The 21842-nt window shown below is 35.3% G+C and overlaps 2 protein-coding genes across 2 annotated transcripts; both read left to right on the forward strand.

The window, feature by feature from the left end:
- Window positions 1-404: 404 nt before the first annotated feature.
- LOC129880806 (ras-related protein RABH1e) lies at window positions 405-4698 on the forward strand. The gene is made up of 6 exons (XM_055955007.1): window positions 405-689; window positions 1904-1974; window positions 2904-2992; window positions 3214-3325; window positions 4103-4193; window positions 4293-4698. Exons 1-6 carry the CDS (start codon window positions 573-575, stop codon window positions 4434-4436), a joined length of 624 nt encoding a protein of 207 aa, XP_055810982.1. The 5' UTR covers window positions 405-572; the 3' UTR covers window positions 4437-4698.
- Window positions 4699-6270: 1572 nt separating this feature from the next.
- On the forward strand, window positions 6271-11845 carry LOC129880807 (probable mitochondrial adenine nucleotide transporter BTL3). Its single transcript, XM_055955008.1, has 4 exons — window positions 6271-7029; window positions 9630-9933; window positions 10760-11224; window positions 11509-11845. Exons 1-4 carry the CDS (start codon window positions 6611-6613, stop codon window positions 11575-11577), a joined length of 1257 nt encoding a protein of 418 aa, XP_055810983.1. The 5' UTR covers window positions 6271-6610; the 3' UTR covers window positions 11578-11845.
- Window positions 11846-21842: the final 9997 nt, after the last annotated feature.

Here is a 21842-nt window from a genome sequence, read left to right on the forward strand (position 1 = left end):
TTTTCCTCATTTTTTTTTAAAAAATTATTTTCCTAGAGAATTTTTTTTTTCAAAAACAACCAATTAAATATGAGAAAATTAAAAAATATTTTCTGAAAAGTATAATACTCAATACCAAACACACCCTAAATTTGAAACAATTTCCCTTGAGAAATATACTCCCTCCCTCCCTATTCATGTGTCATACTATTCTTTTTGGGTTTGTCTCAAAATTAGTTTCTCCTTCTATATTTATTAAGTTTTTCAATTTCAATATTCGATAAAGTTAAAATCATAAGATTTAAACGAAAACACAAACACGTATAGGTCATTGAAGGGCAAAAATGTCTTTTAACACATTTTCCGTGGGAAGGAAATGTCCATCGCGTTAAATTGGCGGTTTCTTCTCGTAGTGGTATGTATTCTACAAATTGACATTTCAAAAACGTTGATCTCTCTCTCTTCCTTCCTTTGTTGCCTGTTTTCTTCCTCAATTTTCTCTCTTCTCTTTCTCTCTCTCTCTCTCTTGCCTCATTCCACCGATCCAGATCTCAAATCTTCGAGAGAGTGAAGAAGAAGAAAATTGAATAATAATGGCGGCCGTATCGCCATTAGCAAAGTACAAGCTTGTGTTTTTGGGAGATCAATCTGTTGGAAAAACCAGCATCATTACTCGCTTCATGTACGATAAATTCGACACAACCTACCAGGTTCATCCTCATTCCACATTACAATATATTTATTTTTAAGGATCTATGCACAAATAGCCAGATGAATTTACTGATTACTTTTTCTAGTCGGTTTATAGGCTATTTTTGGTTTAATCGGTGGATGTACGGCTATTTAGGTTAATTCATTCGTAGGCTATCAATGTTTAATTTTATATTCCTTACTGTTTCAATTTTATCAAATCCTCGATAAATTTTTCCTTTTTTGGTATTTCCTTGTCTTTTTTTTTCTTTTCTACATTGGATCATATAGTCAATCACTTAAGTTTCAATGACAAATTCCTTTTTCTCTTTTTTTTTATTGCGATAAATATTTGATTCTCAATATTTTTCGAAATCATGGTTAAGATTATATCTTTTTTATTGTGTTTTTGTTATGATTTTGACATTCTATCAATCAAACTAGATTGGATTACAAATTAGTTGGGGTTGATTCTATGGATCCTCTATATGTATTTGGATATTGACATTTTATCTTCAGAGGCGGAGCCCGTAATTGAAGTTATGGGTGCTGAACTTGCTACAGATTTCATAACTCGTTTTAGTTATTGGCTTCGTAATTAAATATTTATGCCTATTTAATGGATTTCCTTGTACAAATAGAGGATCTAAGCAAAAGCTATTGGATTGTTCAGAACCTGTACCTAATATTGTAGCTCTCTGTCCCTATCCTCTGTATAAATTCCACTCTATTGGTTCGGTAGTTATCAAACTAAAACGACTCTCCTTTTGATCTGGGCTTAGGGTGTCTATAACAAAGCACACATGGGTGGAGTTGATTCTATATTTTAGAAGTTCCAACACAAAAACTTTTTGGTTTTCTACAATCGTTTATGTCGATCAATTGTATAATATTGACCTCAGATGAGTTTAAATGGAGTAACATGGTCAGTGAGAATTCATATAGCAGATCCTAACTTGGTTGACACTAAGGCATAATAGTTGTTAGTGAGAATTCCGTAGATAATGCTTTGCCAGTTTCTCATTTTTGTCAAATTTTGAGTAATTTCTTTTGCTCTTTTAAAAGACAATTGTTGGATCTTGAGTCCTATCGCTGTTGACTTTCAGTTCTCATGTCCTTCTTTGTTTTCAGTTAAATGAAAAAATTTGCGTTGCAATAAGTAATTTGGGAAATTGAAGTTTTGATCAATTGACTTAGTATCGCCCTCTTGCTTATCGTGTTTCTAAATGTTCAGGCTACCATTGGTATTGATTTTTTGTCGAAGACAATGTACCTTGAAGATCGAACAGTTCGCTTGCAGCTCTGGTAGACCGCCTTTCTAAATTTATTTGTTTGATATGATGGATATCATATTCTGTTATTTTCTTTTTTTGCTTGGCTAAAATTGCAACCTTTTGTTTTCGGATTTGTTGCCTAAGAATATACTGCTTGATAATGTGAAAGGGAACTGAGAATTGTATAGTTAGCTACAATAACCTTTATTGCCACATTTAAACAACAAACAAGTTTACAAAATTCTATCATTGATTCTTGCTTACTATCATTTGGGGTTTAGGAGAAACATAGGCGAATAATTTTAAGAAGGGGAGTCTTGGAGTAACTGGTAAAGTTGCTGCCATGTGACCAGAAGGTCACGGGTTCAAGCCTTGGAAACAGCCTCTGGCAGAAATGCAAGGCTGCGTACAATAAACCCTTGTGGTCGGGCCCTTCCCCGGACCCTGCGCATAGAGGGAGCTTAAGTGCACCGGGCTGCCCTTTGAGAGACGAATAATTTTAATTATGCTTGAAGATTTCATGGATACTGTATAAGGTGACTTTTTTTATGTTCATACATGTCACAATTGAGAATCTGGATTATCTAGGATATGGTGTTTTTATAAGTCTTGGAGCAAAAAAATCTTTTGATTATGCTAGAAATGTAATTCTTTAAGATGAAATGATAACTGGTACAGTTGAGATGAAATGTTATCAGACCATGCCTATTCAAACTTCTGTACCTAGAGCTAGGACAGAGGTTAGTTTTCCCTATTACTGGCAAAACGTTATACAAACGAGTACAGAAAGTAATCTGTTCCTCAAATAGAATTGAAGTCCTGTAGGAATTATTAACTTTCTGAAGCGATTTTGTTATATGCTGTTGCACCTGGGATTATAATCATCTCACTGACTGATCTTATTTGTTTATTGACCTTTCATTTTATTCTTTTATAAATGTAGTATCTTCATGTGTACAGGGATACTGCTGGTCAAGAGAGATTTAGGAGTCTTATTCCGAGTTACATTAGAGATTCTTCGGTCGCTGTAATTGTGTTTGATGTTGCCAGTGAGTAATTGATTGAATATTCTTTATACAATGTTTCTACATATATCTGTGCCTTTTGTGACCTACTCGACAATATTAAGATTGTTGAGCAAGCTGGGAGTAGAAGTTTCTAAGGAAGTCAGTCTATTGGTTATCCAATGTAGTATGGTGTTTGTCTTTGATTATTCATTTATCTTTTATGTTCCATCACATGTTTTTCTGATAAATCATTGCATTGGCAGACCGTCAATCATTTCTAAACACTTCAAAGTGGATTGAGGAAGTACGTACTGAACGGGGAACTGATGTCATAATCGTTCTTGTTGGGAACAAAACTGATCTTGTTGAGAAAAGGTGGGGGTTTGCAGTCATTGCTTCTTTCATCGATTTATTTCTTTTGATAATTGCTTTGACCACTTATCTATGCTGTACCTTTTTCCGTGGTTTACGTTTTCCTGTTTTATTTAACATTGGCATGATCCGTACCATGTACTTCTTTGTTTCTGGTTAGTCCTAGTAAACCTTTTAGCTTCTAGTTTCTTTAGGATTCATAATCATGTCTAGAGTTTTGCTCTCAGCATCCGTATTTGTATGCGGCTATGTACACAACTGAAAGAACAGAACATTGCTCTACGACAACAACTAAAGCAAAAGCAAATTCCACCTTTGCCGATTAGAAGGCTAGTGTAATAGCTAAAGAAAAAGGATATGGTGATGGATCCCAAAGAAGATACACTTGCTCACACCTTAGTCGGATTCAAAACCAAAGGCCATTGTGCCTTTAGCTGACTAGGACTCCATAGAAATTCCTTGTTTAGAGAAAGTTGTACAAGCAATAAAAAGAGCAGACTATACTACCCTTGAATATTATATTTGAAGAGTCAAGGACCTCCAATTTTGTTCATTCTTGTAGAGAGCTTGTAGCTGGAGAGAGTTTGAGCCGACACTTTGTTTTGGGCATGTGCTCTTGCAGTCTTGCTAATTCACTTCTCTCTTCCTATTTTCTTTCAGAAAAACAAAACCGGTTTTTAAAAAAGATTATTGTAAAGGGGAAATTGGATTAACTCCGCTATAATATTGATGTCAATATTTTCCGTTCTTTCTCTGATTGGGACGATGATGTTTAAACAGACAAGTATCCATCGAAGAAGGTGAAACCAAGGCTCGTGAATTCAATGTAATGTTTATAGAAACTAGTGCTAAAGCTGGATTCAATATCAAGGTACAGTCTCCTCTTCATCACTTAGTATTTGCACATAACATCATGCTTTTCATAGTTATTTAACTGATGATGACCCTATTATGTGATTGAATATTACAGCCTCTGTTCCGAAAGATTGCTGCTGCTTTACCAGGAATGGAAGCCCTTTCGTCCACGAAGCAAGAAGATATGGTGGATGTGAATTTGAAGCCTACCACAAGTTCATCTCACGCAGAGCAGCAGGGTGGAGGTTGTGCATGCTAGATTTTGTACTTAACAAGAGAGAGATAAGAAGTTGGACAGTTGCATCAAATTATTATCATTATATATGTAGATGTTCAATTAGCTCATTTTGTTAGATCATTATGAGGTTTGGAACAATTTTGGGTTTTTATTCATGTTGTACAACAAGTTCTTTCAATTCTGATGGTGACGTAGCTGACAATTCTGTTGTTACTACTAAAACTTGTGATTATATACTATGTGATGCGATTCCTAGTTCAGGAATCTTTTTCACTTTTTCCTATTACGTGAGCAGAGTATATAGTATGATGAAATGGTATTTGTAGTATCATTTCAATTTGTTGTGATGCCACCTTGTGTCTACACAAGCTCAAGTTCCTTAGTATAAACTGAAATAGCGGACGGGTGCAAACATAGGCGTGCCTGGGATTTTAACTTAATGAGTTTAATCTAAGACTTTTCACACTGAATTTATTGTACTGTTGAAATTATGAGTTCAAATCTAATATTTGTTGAAAAATTAGTAGACTTATATATATATATATATATATATATATATATATATATATGAAACTCTACTGCTAAGAACTATGATGCCATATTCTTTATTATTTCCAGTTTAATCTAAGATTTTTCGCACTGAATTTATTGTACTGTTGAAATTATGAGTTCAAATCTAATATTTGTTAAAAACTTTATAGACTTTCATATATATGTGTGTGTGTGAGAGAGAAATTCTATTGCTAAGAACTATGATGACATATTCTTTATTATTTCCACAAGTTCCTCACAGGCAATAGTTGCTCTTGTTCTTGGAAATTGAGATCGCACAAGGAATATGTTATTTAAATAGAATTATCTTAGCATATTCTCTTGCAAGTCTTCAGCAAGTTGATATAAGGAACTTCTAAAAAGTTCTCCAAAATGTAACATTTTTCCCCATATAACAAGTTAATATTTTCTTTTAAGTTTTTTAATTGATATTTAGAATTTGATTAAATTTAAATTTGCATCGAAAAATTTTATATTAATAGATAAAATATTCTAAATATCCAAATCTCAAATCTAAAATCTCTAATTAAAAACAGAGAAATACTTACTAGTTCATTACAATCCATGTTTAATGTTAGTGGCCTTGTAATTGTTGAGATGCCATTTATTAGAGCCTAACTTGATAAATATTACTCTAAGAAGTTTATACTAATTGCAACTGAATAACTTCCAAATTTCTTTTCAACTTCAAATACATTTTTATAAATATTATCCACACACCTACTAATAAAGACAATCACAATTTAAAGTTTTAGCTAAGTCAATGTGTTCAATGTGATCTTATTTTTAAATATTCCTCTGTGTTTTAATTTGTCACATAATTTGATTTGAAATAATATTTTAAAAAGAAAATAATATTCTTAAGATTTTTAAAATTTGTCATCTTAAACATGTGATTAAATGGCTCCAAAAATTTCTCACTAAGAGTAATTTAAAGCTTAAAATTTAAAATTTTCAAATATAGATTTTTTTTTAAACAAACTAATATGATGTCACTATCGAAATTCACGTCAAATATTGTCAGTTTTGACCAACAAGCCTCACATATTTGTTTCTTATATTACTCCATCATTTAGAAGCACGCATATCATGTGAACTTGTGTTATATCTTATTAAATTCCTTACGTTTTTTTCTCATTTTAACGTGTAACTCGCTTAACATTTCATATGCACTACTTCTTCATATGCTAGGTCGTTCTTTGAGACCCATCCTCCATCATGATGTTACATACACAACAAAACAATTTGATGAAATTCGACCGTAACATTTGTTACGATCCAAGTCCATCACACACGTATTGTTTCCGTTTTGGCCTAACAGTTATCTGTCACTATAACCAAAACAAAACAATATACATCAACAGTTATCTGTCACTATAAACCATCAATTCATGAAAACATTAAAATAACATTCTTTTTTCCTTTTCTGGTATTGTGTCACAAATTTCCAATCAAAAATAAAAATAAAAGTTGAAGAACTTGTACAGTAAAAAAGGAATTTTTTTTTCCCCCTTCTTCATGACGATGGAATCAATGCATTTGTTTCCTCCATTGTTCTCATTTTCCATTGTTTTCTTCTCTTTTAAATATCCCCTTTTTCTCAAATTCCATTTTGGTGCTACAGTGTGAAAGTAGCTGTGAAAATGGTGATTCCATCGGATCCGGGTCGGGTTCGGATTTCGAGTTTGAGCAGTAGTGATCTGTGTTTGAATTCGATCGGGTTGAATGGTGGGTTGTTTCTAGAAGATTCGGCTCCGAGATCATTCGTGTCGTTGATTGGGAACCAGAGTTTGTGTTCTTGGGAGAATCGGCGCAGAGGGTTGGGATTGGAGGTTCGCGGCACCGGCGGACGGTTTTTGTCGGTGACGGTGTCAATTAACGGCGGTGGGAATGAAGGGTTTCAGGAGGATTCCGGTGAAACGGCGGCGGAAAGTGAAATGCTAGTGTGTCGGCGGCAAGTTGAAAAGGTGGATGAGGAGAAGAAAGTGCTAACCGGTGGAGGGGCAGCTTTGAATACTACTAAGCATCTATGGGCTGGAGCTGTTGCTGCAGCTGTCTCAAGGTTAAAAAATGAGCACTTTTTTTCAGTTTTGAATTGGTTTTGATCAGTAATTTCTTGCTTGTAATTTCTTGCTTGTTAACAAACATATTTGCTTAATATTGCTATAATGAATGAGCCTTAATAGAGCCGAATGGATATAGAAGATTGGTATAATTAACTTATAACGGATTTAAGTTGTGAACTTGTGATTAAGGCTAGATTTTGTTGTTGGCATGATTTTGTATTGCTTTCAGTCAAGAATATTTGAAATGACTTTTTTTTTGTATAAATCAACTAGCCTCAACGATAAACTAGTTGAAGTCAGCTATATATTGTTGAAGTCAAGATGATTGAAATGCCTTTTTGTATCAATATACTAAGCCTCAACGATAAACTAGTTGAAGTCAGCTATATATATCCGTTAGTTGTTGTTGGTTTTGGTATGATTTTGTATTGTTGAAGTCAAGATATTTGGAATGCCTATTTGTATCAATCAATGAAGACTCAACTATAAACTAGTTGAAGTCATCTATTTGAATCCGCTATTCTATTTTGCTCTATTCAGCTCATTTCTTATTCAAAATGCTTCATTGTGGTGAGGTAAAATTTGATGGCATGGAGAAAATAGTGTCCATTTGAAAATTCAAATTATTTAATTATTTGAGGATCAATTGGTTTGTCATGGACATGCTTGGACTATTTGATGGTGATTTTTCTGTCATTTAACTTGGATGGATAACTACGTGGTATATTTATTCTTGGCTTAATTGGGATTCAAAGGGATTAGATCAGTTGATACTTAAAAGAGGACAGCCGGTGCACTAAGCTCCCGCTATGCATGGGGAAAGACCGGATTACATTGGGTCTATTGTACGCTACATTGAGGCTATTTCTATGACTTGAATCCATGACCTCTTGTTCCTAACCTTACCTTATTTATTTATTTAACAAAAGAAAATAGAAAACAAACAATTGAAGATTCTTATCCTACTTAATAGAAGAATTATTGAATTGCTTAGATATGAATACTGCCCGGTTGATCTTTTCTCTGTGTAAAGCCATGAGCTGTTAAACATTATACTGTAATTATTGCTATATGGTATAACATTAAGCTTAGAAATCCGTTTAATATGTTTGTTTATTAATTAATAAGAATCATGAAGTGTGAATACTTGGAAAAGGAGAAAATACCTAACCTAGGGTCTCACTTTGTTATTTGAATATGTTGGAGCCTCCTTTCTTATTAATAATAAATAATAATATTGATTAAGAAGGGGTTGCTTCCCCAATGTCAGGTCAATCAACACTGCCTCAAACCCAAGTTAGTTAGGCTTGGTTATATGAATCTTCTATAGCTCTCTCTTCGTTTTCCCAACTTATCATCTACTGTAAAGAATAAATATTCTGCAAAAGAATTTTGGCTCTTCTTGTATGTTTCCTTTTTCTTCTGACTAAATCAAGTAGTGTACATCAAATCTTTTATACACAAACAAAACTAGAATCTACTGCAAAGTAACATTGAAATTGCACTGAAAATTTTATTAAAGAATAGGGTCCAGAGAGAGCAATGATGAGTAGTACTTCCATTTGCAATATGCATGTTAGTACAATAGCTGCATGTGAATAGAACTAAGGAAATTAGTCATCCTATCTGCTTCTTGTACATTTTCGTTTTTACATAAAAAAAGCCTAAAGAGATAAATATATTTTTTTGATACCTGCTACCTTCCACTAGCAAGAGTTACTAGGTAACTCTGTCCACCAAGGCTTAGGCAGATGGAAAGAAATCAGCTAGTGTTCTTGTCTCTGCTGGGATTTGAACTTGAGATCTCATAATTCTGCTCTCACTTCATTGATTACTAGGACACATCTTTTTTGGGTGCTCTAAAAGAGTTAAACATGTACTCCCTCCCTACATGGTGTATGTATTCTTGGCGTTTTGGTAGCTCTTTAATTGTAACTTTCCACATGGCATGTTTAAGACCATAAGATTAAAGGTCATTTTGGAGCTTTTTTACATATCTTTAGTTTAAGACCACAAGATTCAAAAGTCTTGTTTACTTTATTAAACTCCTTGCCAAGTCAAAACCTTACAAATACTCTCCTTTTTGCCTCCAAAGTATCTGTGATTTCTTTCCTTCCATTTTGTCCACCTAAACCTACTGCAAAGTAACAAAAACTCTAGAAGCCTCATGGAAAGAGTTGAGTGTAAAGGATATCCATTGCTAGGAAGGATTTAAACATGAATGTTGAAATATAGAGTTAGATTCTTGTTACTTGAGCCGGGCATATATCTACTTTTTGCTTGTAAAATGGATCAATGTGATGTCATATCTTAGCGGAATAAGTTTGATGCATTCGAAACAAAACATGTTTATATGCTCAAAATGCTTCTTTTGTTGGTTCTTCGCTTTCCTTTAGAATGAAAGTTTCTATGAAGCCCCTCTCCTTATTCCTTGTTGTGACTTTGAATTTTGCAATGTGAGTCTTAGTTATACTTTCTTGAAGCCTTGTACTTTAGTGGAATTGAATGGATTATGTTCCCTACAAACTGCATATAACCTGTAATATGTTGATTATTTGTGAATGACTTTTGTTTTTCTGACTTGTTTTTGTTTCAGAACTTTTGTTGCTCCTCTTGAGAGATTAAAGCTGGAGTATATAGTTCGTGGTGAGCAAAAGCATCTTTTGGAGCTCATCAAGACGATTGCAGCCACTCAAGGCATCAAGGGATTTTGGAAAGGGAATTTTGTCAATATTCTACGCACGGCACCGTTTAAGGCTATCAACTTCTATTCGTATGAAAAATACAGGGATCATCTCCTTAACTTAACTGGTAATGAGGAGGCAACTAATCTCGAAAGATTTGTTGCTGGTGCTGCTGCAGGAATTACAGCCACTGTGCTCTGCATACCTATGGACACTGTGAGATATATTTTAGTATAGTCAACCTGTTTTGCTTCTTGATTTCTTTTTAAAAGCATAATGAGTTGAACTCCGCTGAGTTGGATATGTATCTGTTTCTGTACTACTAAATCAGGGAAGGGAAGTTAAACTGTTAAAGTAGCTTGGAAGTTGGTGCTAGACGCGAAACTATCTTTATTGTCCTGTTATATGGTGAAGCTAGCTCTTGGATTTCCTTGGTTGTATGCTTTGAAAAATAATGCAAGTTGATATGGGCTTTTGAAAATTTACTTTGCCCATTTGACATTTTCAGGTTGCTTAGCTTGACAAATTATTTTCTTCTAGTGGCACCCTCTGCGTAGTGATCAAAATTTTCTCGGTTTTCCTTTCATGGTCATGCTGATTGCTTTGACTCTATGTCACTGATCTGAATGAACTAAGAGGAACTAGCAAAGTCAGAATATGATTTGGGGGCTTAATTAAACTTAAAAGAAAAGCCAGTAGCATAATTGTTAGAGACTATGTCGAGTGAAGCAGCTGTGGTGAATGTCATTGAAGATTCAGTTCATCTGTAACAAATACTGCTAATTTAATCATTTGAAAATATTTTTGATGCGTTGGTAAATAGAATCATTTTATTGCTCTAGCTTTAATATATTAGCACGCTGCATGACTTTTAATCATGTGCTATAACCTTTCTTCTGCGAGTCCTATATTATACAAAACACTAGTCCTTGTCTCTCTCTTCTTTATGGCAACATTCAAGAAATACCTCAAGTCCTACCCGTTCGACGATAATCTGACCGTGTTTCATTTTTTTTAAACTTTGGAAATGTCAATATTCCAGATTAGGACAGTAATGGTAGCACCTGGGGGAGAAGCATTGGGAGGCTTAATTGATGCTTTCAGCCACATGATTCACACTGAGGGATTCTTCTCTCTTTACAAGGGCCTAGTTCCTTCCATCATAAGCATGGCACCTTCAGGCGCGGTTTTTTATGGTGTTTATGATATACTAAAATCAGCTTATTTGCATTCACCAGAAGGGAGGAAAAGGCTACAAAATATGAAACAAGGTGAAGATCTAAATGCATTAGATCAACTGGAATTGGGTACAGTTAGAACTTTGGTATATGGAGCAATTGCTGGTGCTTGTTCTGAAGCCGCTACATACCCATTTGAAGTTGTGAGGAGACAGCTTCAAATGCAGGTCCGGGCCACCAAGATGAGTGCATTGGCAACTAGCTTGAAGATATTTGAGCAAGGTGGTATTCCTGCCCTCTATGCAGGATTGACTCCCAGCTTATTACAGGTACATCAAACAAACAATCTCTTGTTTACTGTAGTTCTATCATAAGGAAATTGGAATAGATATATAGGACCCTGTTTCAATAAAAAGTCCTTGGATATGCACCCAAGGGCATGGCATGACCTTGGGTGGTCTGCTGGTCAAGATATGGTTGGTAGTTCTCTTGTGCTAACATTGTGATACATTTGTTTTGTTTTGTCTGTTTAGAAAAGTTCCTTTGATCTTCTAGTTTTACTTGTTAAGTAAAATTATGGTAACAAAATGCGTTTTTTTATTTTGCTCTTCAGGTTTTGCCATCAGCTGCCATAAGTTATTTCGTTTATGAGTTCATGAAGATTGTTCTGAAAGTAGAATAAATATGAGATATGATTGCCCAAAATCCATTCATGTCGATGAGTGCTATAAGTTGACGCTGACAAGTGGTGTACAAGTTAATCTCAAGGGCCTTTTTGTATTGTGTGGCCTGAACACAGTGGTGGGAATAATACAATCTCATTTAGGAGGTATTAAAGAAATTTCTTGTTAGTTAGGCTTTTCCTTTGTATCTTTCAAAAGGAGGAAAATTGCTGTAGCTTTTCTTTCTCCATTTATATCTAATGAATTGTGTGAAGAGTCTTTTCTCTAGTTTTAACTCCTTTTATTTGTTCCACTTGAGCCGAAGATCTTCCGTAAACGGTCTCTCTACCTCCACAAAGTAGAGGTAAGGTCTGTGTACACTTTACCCTCGCCATACCCCATTTGTGAGATTTCACTGAATATGTTGTTGTAGTCTTTTCTGTAGTTTAAGCTATAAGAGAATAGATATATACTCGCTTAATTTGAGATCTGCAACAAATCAGTTCAAATTGAGGCCATACAAGTTAGGAGTACTTTCTTTCTTGATGTGTGCTGTGAGACTTGAAACTTGCTCTGATTGTTAGGGTTGTTTATCGGTCGGTTCGTTTTGATTATGAATGTTATTGATTATCGATTTATAAAAATGCTACACCGTTATCTAAACCAATAAGACATCAAGTTAAGTGGTACAATATTAAATAGTGTGAAGCGACTCATCCAAGTGTTATGTTGCTCTAACTCATCAAAAATGTTGGTGAGTGCATGTTGAATCCTTCAAAATAGTGCATTTTTGAAGGATTAGGTATGAGTGGCAATATTAAAACTACACTAATTGTTATTCATTTTAGGTCTATAGTTTCATTTTCATCATCAAAGGAAAACCAAAAGCTTACAGTTAGAGTATTAAAGTAAAATCACATTTACCTGCAACTTTTACAGAAGAACAGTTTGTTCTGTACATTCAAAGTCTCTATAGAATTAAAATGCTAGAAAGCCGACCAAAAGGCTATTTCATAACCAACTCTTAGGCATAACCAACTCTTGTTGCCTAGTCGACGGGGCTTGGTTTCTTCAGGACTGGCTAGTCATTGAACTATTTTGTTCAATGTGAAGGCTCAAATTGTTCATAAGAAAATGCACATCTCAAAAGCCAAAAGGATAAGGTGGTTGATTAATCCAGCACTACAAATTGTGTGTGTAAGGGGGGGGGGGGGGTCCACAAGTCCTATAATTTTTAAGCACGTGACACTTTTGAACTCCCTTATTATGTGGAGGAGCAGAGCTAGTAAGGACCCAAGGGTTCATTCAAATCTTCTTTGGCAAAAAATTACATGGTTTACACATAATTAAAATTATTTTTTATAATTTATATACATATAACAGATATTGAATCCCCCTGACTTCTTTGTGTGTTTACTTTTCATATTTTGAATCCAAAATTCTGACTTAACCACTGCTTTTGGGATCACTCTTTTTTTGGCCTTAGCTTGGAAGGCCTTCAACTTGGCTTCACCTGAGATCTATATCCTCCAACTTTAAATGTGCACAAATAAGCATTTAAACTTGTATAAAATTAAACAAATAGACACATTCATCTTACGTGGTACCCAAGTCTGTCCTCTAACGTTGGAAGTGCACAAGTAAGCGCTTAAACTTATAAAAAGTTGAACAAGTATCCTATGTGGCATAAGACGAATGTGTCTATTTATTCAATTTTATACATGTTTAAATATCTATTTATATACCCCCAAATTTAAATGGCTTAGATGTCAATTAAAATTAAATTAATAAAATATATTTATATATTATGCCTTAAATTAAATATCATATTTATTTTGATTTTTCGACATGTTAGCTAACGGTCAAAAGTGCCATTTTGGGTAACTATAGCAATCAAACTGTTAGTTTAAGCTTAGAAAATGGGCAATTCCACTGTAAAGAGAATCCAGCATGCGATCTGCTCAGACTGAAGAGAACAAAACCGCAATTGGAAGGTCCGGCACAAAACCTCCGCTAGTGAACCTTCTAGAATCCGGCACTTTTCTGCCTATCTATGGTGAAGTTGAACAAAATTAGAGTAGTACAAGCCGGATTAATGAGGCAATTAGTAGAATTAATGTCGGATTTCAGTTCAAATATGGTGGATAAATCGGTGTTTGTGATGAGCATTTTGATATTCATAGTGGAAGCGAGGGCGGTGGTACTGTGGTAGAGTTACGGTCATGGTGGAGATGTAAGCACCTTAACCCCTAATGATAAGCAGCCACCACCACCTCCAAACTTATAATTGTGGTTAAGGGCAATGCAGTCTCCAAATTTGGTCATTTTTTGCTGGAAAATGAATGCCTTGCCACAATGGATATTTCAAATCGAGATCCAAATTATTTGAATCTTTCCTCTTGATGAAATATCTTTCATTGTTCAAGAAGCTTCTAAGTAGCTTTTGAAAAAGATGGACAAAACACAAGAGTTTATGTTGACTCAAGTTCAACAATTTTTGGACCAAACACATTTGGGCTTTTGAACTTTACACATTATTGGGCTCATATTAAACTTGATCCAAACTTGGGCCTCCGGTACACACAAACTGAATTACTTTCTCTTCATTCCAATAATGTGACACATAGTATAATTAGCATACACTCTACATATAATATAAAATGGCACTTGAATGAGACAAAGTTAGTTAGGATAATTTGCAGATTTATTTTTATTTATTTACATTCCTTGTATAGTATAGAATTTATATTTTCAGTCTCTAATTTTAGTAGTATAAATAAATACACAATGTATACAATAGTTTACAGAAATATACAAGAAAAAATTTCCAATCGAGTTTGTTTAGTTTCTCTCATTTTTTTCCTTCATGGTATCAGAGCAGCTCTAAAATATAGATCTGTTCTTCATTTTTTTCTCTCTTTTCAACTTCAAAAATGGGAGAAAACTCTTCATCCAGTCAGATCTCGAGTGGATCTGCTAAGAAAACATCTGATGTTGTTCCTCCCAATCACCCCTATTACTTGAACCCATCAGATTCACCCGGAATGAATTTCTTGAATGTGAGTTTTGATGGATCAAGTTATGGCAACTGGAAAAGGGGAATGTTGATTTCACTATCAGCCAAAAACAAATTAAGTTTTATAAATGAAAAATCTGAAATTCCAGATGTAAACTCACCCCTTTTTGACTAATGGAGAAGATGCAATGACCATGTCATTGCATGGTTGTTAAACTTTTTGACGAAAGATATTTCAGAAAGTTTATTATATTCACAGACAACTTCAGATCTGTGGAATGAATTGGAGGAGAGATATGGTCAGCCAGATGGTTCAAAATTATTTCAAATACAGAGGGACTTAAACAACATTGCACAAGGAACAAGTGATGTTGCAAACTATTTCAACAAATTAAAAAATCTATGGGATCAACAGAGAGTTCTCAACACTTTTATGAATTGTACCTGTGATTGCAAGTGTGGAGCAAAAGAGCATAATCACAAAATGAATGAGGACATCAAACTCATGCAATTTCTCATGGGTTTGAATGAAGCATATTCAACAATTAGGGCAAATATACTAATGATGAAACCACTGCCCAACACAAGTCAGGCTTACTCAATCTTGCTAAATCAATAATCACAAAGGAAGGTGCATTTCAAAAACTTCTCTACACCTAAATCATCTGCTTTTAGTGCCAACAAATGGAATGATCCCAGGAACTTTAATTCTAAGAAGGAGAACCCACAGCCTTTTTACCAACAGTCCTCTAATCTCAGGAATTTTCAGAATACAAGTTCTGGTAACAACTTGTTCTGCACCTATTGTAAGAAGACAAATCATACTAGACAAGGCTGCTACAGATTAATAGGGTACCCCCAGATTTCAAATTTACAAACAAGCAAAATAGGTCTTTCAACAATGCTAGAGCAAATGCAGCAATTGCGGTTAAGGACATGAGTTCAGGACCTATTCCTACTTTACAAGAAAGAAATGCCATTATTAGTGATGTTCAGGGAGCTAGAATAAATGGGCACAAGAAAACTACTGGTTTTAATATTCAGGATTTTTCTAAGGAGCAATGTGAATAGCTCATTCATATGTTCAGATCAATACAGAATGGAGCTGGTACAGAGGAACAACATAGTGCAAATATGTCTGGTATTTCTGCTTTTTTTATAGCCTACACTTCCTTTCTCTTAAAATTCCAATCAAGCCCCTGGATAATAGATATAGGGGCCTCACATCATATGAATTTTGATAAAATATTTTTTTACAATTTCAAATCACTGCCCAGTCCTATTTCTGTCACTTTACCAAATTCTTACAAGGTCACAGTCAAATATATTGGAGATATTAGTCTAATAGAACATATTACCTTATTTTATTTGTCTATGTGCCTTCTTTTAAGCATAATCTGTTCTCTGTTAGTTAGTTTGTGCAGGAAACTGAATTAGAAATTCTTTTCACTAAAATAAGGTGTTTTATACAGGGACATACAATGCAGAGGAGACAGATTTTTGGTGAAGCTGTTAGAGGTCTATATTTACTGAAGAATAACACATCTACATCTATATCCACTCTTTCTAAACCCCCAATCTCTTTAAATAGCAAATCTAGTTCATTTTCTGCCAATAGTCCTGCAGTTTCTAGTGTTGAGTCTTTGCCTAGCTTACCAAGTACTATTTCAAATGATTGTACTCCTATTTCCATTAATGAAGTTTAAATTCAACAAACACTTCTTCTAACAAACTTTGGCATTTTAGATTAGGTCATTTATCTTATGCTTCATTGAAAAATATCCATGGTATAAATTTGCAACAGTCCAAGTACCATGATTTTTCCTATGATGTATGTCCTATGGCTAGACAATCCAAGCTACCATTTCCTACCAGTAGTATTACTTCACATGACTGTTTTGACATGATTTATATAGACACATGGGGACCCTACAAAACTCCAACTTATAAAGGGGAGAAATACTTCCTTACTATTGTTGATGATTTCTCTAGAACAACTTGGACTTATCTCATGTCTACAAAATCAAATGCTTTCCCAATTTTGAAATTCTTTTTAGCCTATGTTGAGAGACTATTTGAAAAGAAAATTAAGGTTGTGAGATAAGACAATGCTTATGAATTGGGGTTAGGAACTTTGCCTACAGAATTTTTTTCTTCTCAAGGGATTGTGCACCAAACATCCTGTGTTGCTACCCCACAACAAAATAGGGTAGCTAAGAGGAAACACAGGCACCTTCTAGAGATATGTAGGGCACTTATGTATCAATCTCATTTAAAATCAAGCTACTGGGGGAAGCCCTGTTAACATCCACACACATTATTAACATTCTCCCTTCTACTGTTCTTAATCATCTCACACCATATAAGAAACTCTTCCACAAACCCCCCCAGTTACACATATTTAAAGACTTTCGTTGGCCTAGTTTTTGTGTCAACATTGTCTGTAAATAGAGACAAACTATCTCCAAGGACTATCCCTGGAGTATTTCTAGGTTACCCATTTGGAAAAAAAGGGTATATAGTGCTCAATCTTATTACCAAACAAGTCATTATTAGTAGGGATGTAAAGTTTTATGAATATATCTTTCCTTTTGCCCACACTGTGCCTATGTCACAACTCTTTCCTGGTTCTTATAAGTCTAATGCTTCCATTCCACTTGATCCTATTGTCTATTCCCTTGCTTCATCTACTGATTTTTCTAATTCATCTCAGCCATCTGATGCTCCCAGCAATTCTTCCCCTCTATCAATTTCTAGTCCCTCTCATTCTTCAGCCCAATCTCCTGATACTTCACTACATCTTTCTCATTCTACCTCACCACGTACTCCTGCTCCTACAATGTATGTATCATCTACAGTAGAAGACTTACGCAAAACAATCAGAAAATCTGTTTTTCCCTTTCATTTGTCTGATTTTATATGTTATAATGCTTTTTCATTTATTTCCCCTAATCCATCTACTTTACCCCTGCATTCTTTTTCCTTTGCACTTCTAAGCACAGAAAACCAATAAATTTTACATTCCATTGAGAATATCACAGAACTAGTGACTTACCAACATGCCATATGCCATCTGGGTTGGAAACTTGCCATGGATGATGAAATTCAAGCTGTCATCTCTAATTCTACATGGGAAGAGGTACTTTTGCCCCCAGGTAAGAAACTTTTACCCTGCAAATGGGTATACAAGGTAAAATTAAAGTCAAATAGTAAATTGGAATGATTGAAAGCTCGTTTAGTTGTGCGAGGTGATATACAATGAGAAGGGGTCGATTATACAGAAACTTACTCACCTGTTGTTAAGATAACCACAATTCGGTGCATACTTGCAGTTGCAGTCAAAAAATCCTGGCCACTTTTTCAACTGGACGTGAACATCGCCTTTTTATACGGCGAATTAGATGAAAAAATATTCCTGCTCTACGCTCCTGGCATGACACCACCTTCTCCCTCACATGTGGTCTATTTACGGAAATCCCTATACGGGCTCAAACAGGCATCACGCCAGTGGTATGCAAGGTTATCTTTAACCTTGGGATCTCGGGGTTTCATTTCTTCTTTGAATGACTATTCCCTTTTTTACAAGTCTTCTGGGAATCTTGTCACCATCCTCGTAGTATATGTTGATGATATACTCCTGACTCGGAACAATCCATAAGAAATCAATGAGCTTAAGGTTTTTCTCAACAATGAATTCAAAATCAAAGATTTAGGTATTGCCAGTTATTTTCTTGGTATGAAATTGTTGCACTTACCAGATGGATTGCTTGTGACTCAACAGAAATTTGCCATGGATCTTCTTTTAGAATATCCCACTGTCACGACCCAACTAAGGCCGCGACGGGTACCCGAAAGTGTTATTCCGAGCACCTACTATAATGTATCCTATTATTACTACTGAGTAGGCCGAATGAGTGATACCATTGTTAAAAGCATAATTATAACCATGTGTCACAGACTTTGCTAACATATTATACAGTAACGGGCAAAGGTGCAAAATATCTAACTATACATATCTATCTACGAGCCTCTAAATAAGATACATATGACCACTAAAAGGGTTGGTTTCTATTGTGCCCAAATATATAGACAAAAGTAGTACCGATAAATTGAAGCTCCGAAACAACTGGAGTACTCTCGGTGTACTGCTGGTGGAGCTCCTAAGGATCGAACTCATCTGCCTGCCTACCTGCGTGGCATGAAACGCAACATCCACAAGAAGGGACGTCAGTACGAGTAATGTACCGAGTATGTAAGGCATGAAAATCAGCATAATAAAGAACATAAGGTATGAACAACCCTATCATAGAATCTTAGAACATAAAGACAAGACAGATAAGAGAGTAACCTGTACATATGAGTGCCTTTTTAAGTTGGATGCCATGCATGCTTGTCTTTTCTTTAAAATATTTATTTTTCATATACATAGAAAATAGAACATGTCATATCGCCCACATATGTCCCGCGTCCGGGCATCCCGCATCCAGGATGAAAATTATGCCAACTGACCAGGTGTCGATGCGTCTATAGCACCAAATATGAACCTTCCCCATATCCCCTATATACATATACATATACATATACATATACATATAGACAGCATGCAAGAGAGCTCAATGAAAGTCATGTATCTATCGGAGTGACGGAAGGTCGGTAACCTCCGATTGTATTATAGACTAACCATGGTCGCTTTGTCTCACCTTAAAGGAACAATTATTATAAGATGAGACTATCAATGAAGGATAATATTAAGAGAATGTAGACTAAGGTCAAAATCTCGTAAGGTGCCAAATCGTATACATATGCACATAGGACCAATTTTCAAGACTCGTAGAATAATCAGAATGAGCTGTGATTCAAAAATCAAGATAAGAGTCATGGCAAGTACCTTTCGAAAATTATCATGGATTATATCAAAATAAAACTTTTAAAATCATATACATGTATCTAAGCACGAGAAAATATCCTTTGGAAACTCAAGAAAATTGACCATCCTAGTGGCTCTACGAATAGGACTTCCTTGAAATTGTATAAAATGTCATATACTTGTTTCATAAAACCCATGCCAAAAGAAAGAGTAGCTCTATATACTTATGTCAAAACATGCCAAGAAAAAGAAGGGTAAACCTTACATACCTTGTCCGCTTCCTTAGTCAATCCCACTTAACTCTTGGCCTTCCCAAAATCTATAACAAGGTTAACGAATGCAAACATTAGCTATAGATATCCAAGAACCTCATCCTAAACTAACACTTTGTCTACCAAAATTTTGACAACACTTCTCCTGTAAATACACCATCATCGAGAATCTAACTCGGCCAATTTTATCAACAACAATCCGAGAATTCAACTCAGTCAAATTACCAACAACAATACCAAATCAATATACTACTTCCTCCAAGACCTTCCAACTCCCATAAGAACAATAACAATCTAATCCCTTCTTTCAAATTCAATTACGACAACCCAATAATTTACACACTAACCATATCATACTAACAACATTAGCTTCCATATATACAAGAATATCATATTAACTTTACAAACTTCTAAAACAAGTCTCCAACTACTACAACTTTATGAGGATCCTTAAGCTTTTATTAGCAACATAGAATCCATAACAACACCTAAAACACTAAATAGAATCAATTCACCATAACTTGTCAAACCACCCCCATATTTGGCCACACAACTACATGCATATTTTCATGAATTTTTCATCCATTTCTATACCTTACAACAACAACCACATACTACATAAAATTAATCCATTCTCTCTACACAACATCACACATACACGACCAACACCAACACACTTATTTTCATATACTTCATCCATTTCTTCACTCTACAACATATACCAACCATCCATAACATATAAACAAGATTGAAACCTTACCTTTTCCACTTAGTTCTTCAACTTGGCTAGAATTGTGCCTTTCAAGAATGAATAGTCTTCTTGTCCCAACAATCCCTCTATGTTGATTAGAGCCTTCAACTTGCTTGGAATACTAGAAGAGATAATTTTTGGAACAAGATTTCAAGGGATAAAATCCCTAGCTATGCCGATTTTATTCTTTTATTTTTTTTCTTTTTGAATGCGCAAAAGTGTGAGATGTAACATCCTCCAACCCTTTAGAACATTCATCCCCGAATGTTGAACCGGCCTTATGGTGTATTATAATACGTCGGGGATGTCTCCTTTATAGTTGTCATATATAAATATTTAACACATCCATTTTAAAAGCTCCTTAATCTCTATTTACCCACTTTCTTTCTGTTCCCAAATACCACTGTGTTAGGACTTTCCAGTCTATGTCTTTTACTCTGCCTCTTGAATTCCGTCCGGTTAGTGCCTTCTATATATCTTAACACTGACTGCTGGGATTCACTTGTCAATCAATTAGTCACGAATGAGATGTCGTATACATATATATATATACTACTATTTCACTCATAAATATTTCCAGATGCTATTCTAACTCACTTTAATCTGAAGCCATGTCGCGCTTCCTTCCTTTTCCCCAGTCTAGTCTATCTCAGCCTACATGACCCCTACAGGGTTTCTAACCGCTTCACATACCCCAACTTACATTAGGTTAACCTAATTTCATATTCGTCTCCTATACCTACAGTTATGAAATTTTCAGTCCATTTCTCAGGGGGTCACCCATCTTAAAATTGCCCTCACTTTGGCATGCTTAATCTCGAAACTTTAATGCATTTCGATGTCTTAATACTAGTATATTTGCCTCCACTCCCCTGCACGACCTTTATCACGTAATCTGGAGCAGGTTAGGGTCATAACAACTTTCGAAACACTCTCGTAACACATTTTTTCCCTTTAATTACCATTTTAGCCTTCGCAATCCCCAGTATTCACCCTTTACTTATATATACAACTACCTTTTGTCCTAGATTTCCCAATTCCCAATACGTTCAACAATACAAAGAGCGGTATATGATAAAGTGGAACCTAAATCAATTACTACATACATATCATAGAAAAATGCCGGTAGTGTACCTGTAGTCGCGTCTGAGGAAGGTTCAAGATCCTGTCGTCCTGCCAATGCATATATACGGTGCGGAGGACCGGATGAGCTGGGTGCCCCTCCTCCTTTGCCTCGGCCACGGCTTGCTGGAGCCTGGGAAGTCTGTCTAGGAGGGCGCATAGTCGATGATAAACCAACTCTGATCCGACGGGTTGGGCTCTGTCTTTTTCATACCTTAGTGGGCAATCATGCATTAAATAGCCAGTCCGACCACAGG

This window comes from Solanum dulcamara, chromosome 2 (genome assembly GCF_947179165.1).
Source record: "Solanum dulcamara chromosome 2, daSolDulc1.2, whole genome shotgun sequence".
Taxonomy (NCBI): Eukaryota; Viridiplantae; Streptophyta; class Magnoliopsida; order Solanales; family Solanaceae; genus Solanum; species Solanum dulcamara.

Bases quoted from the DNA above. Each gene is read 5' to 3' on its own strand.
- LOC129880806 (XM_055955007.1), top strand. From the start codon at position 573: ATGGCGGCCGTATCGCCATTAGCAAAGTACAAGCTTGTGTTTTTGGGA. The intron at 1,975-2,903 runs GTAGACCGCCTT...TCATGTGTACAG, and splicing joins ACAGTTCGCTTGCAGCTCTG to GGATACTGCTGGTCAAGAGA. The intron at 4,194-4,292 runs GTACAGTCTCCT...TGAATATTACAG, and splicing joins AAGCTGGATTCAATATCAAG to CCTCTGTTCCGAAAGATTGC.
- LOC129880807 (XM_055955008.1), top strand. From the start codon at position 6,611: ATGGTGATTCCATCGGATCCGGGTCGGGTTCGGATTTCGAGTTTGAGC. The intron at 7,030-9,629 runs GTTAAAAAATGA...TTTTTGTTTCAG, and splicing joins GTTGCTGCAGCTGTCTCAAG to AACTTTTGTTGCTCCTCTTG. The intron at 11,225-11,508 runs GTACATCAAACA...TTTGCTCTTCAG, and splicing joins TGACTCCCAGCTTATTACAG to GTTTTGCCATCAGCTGCCAT.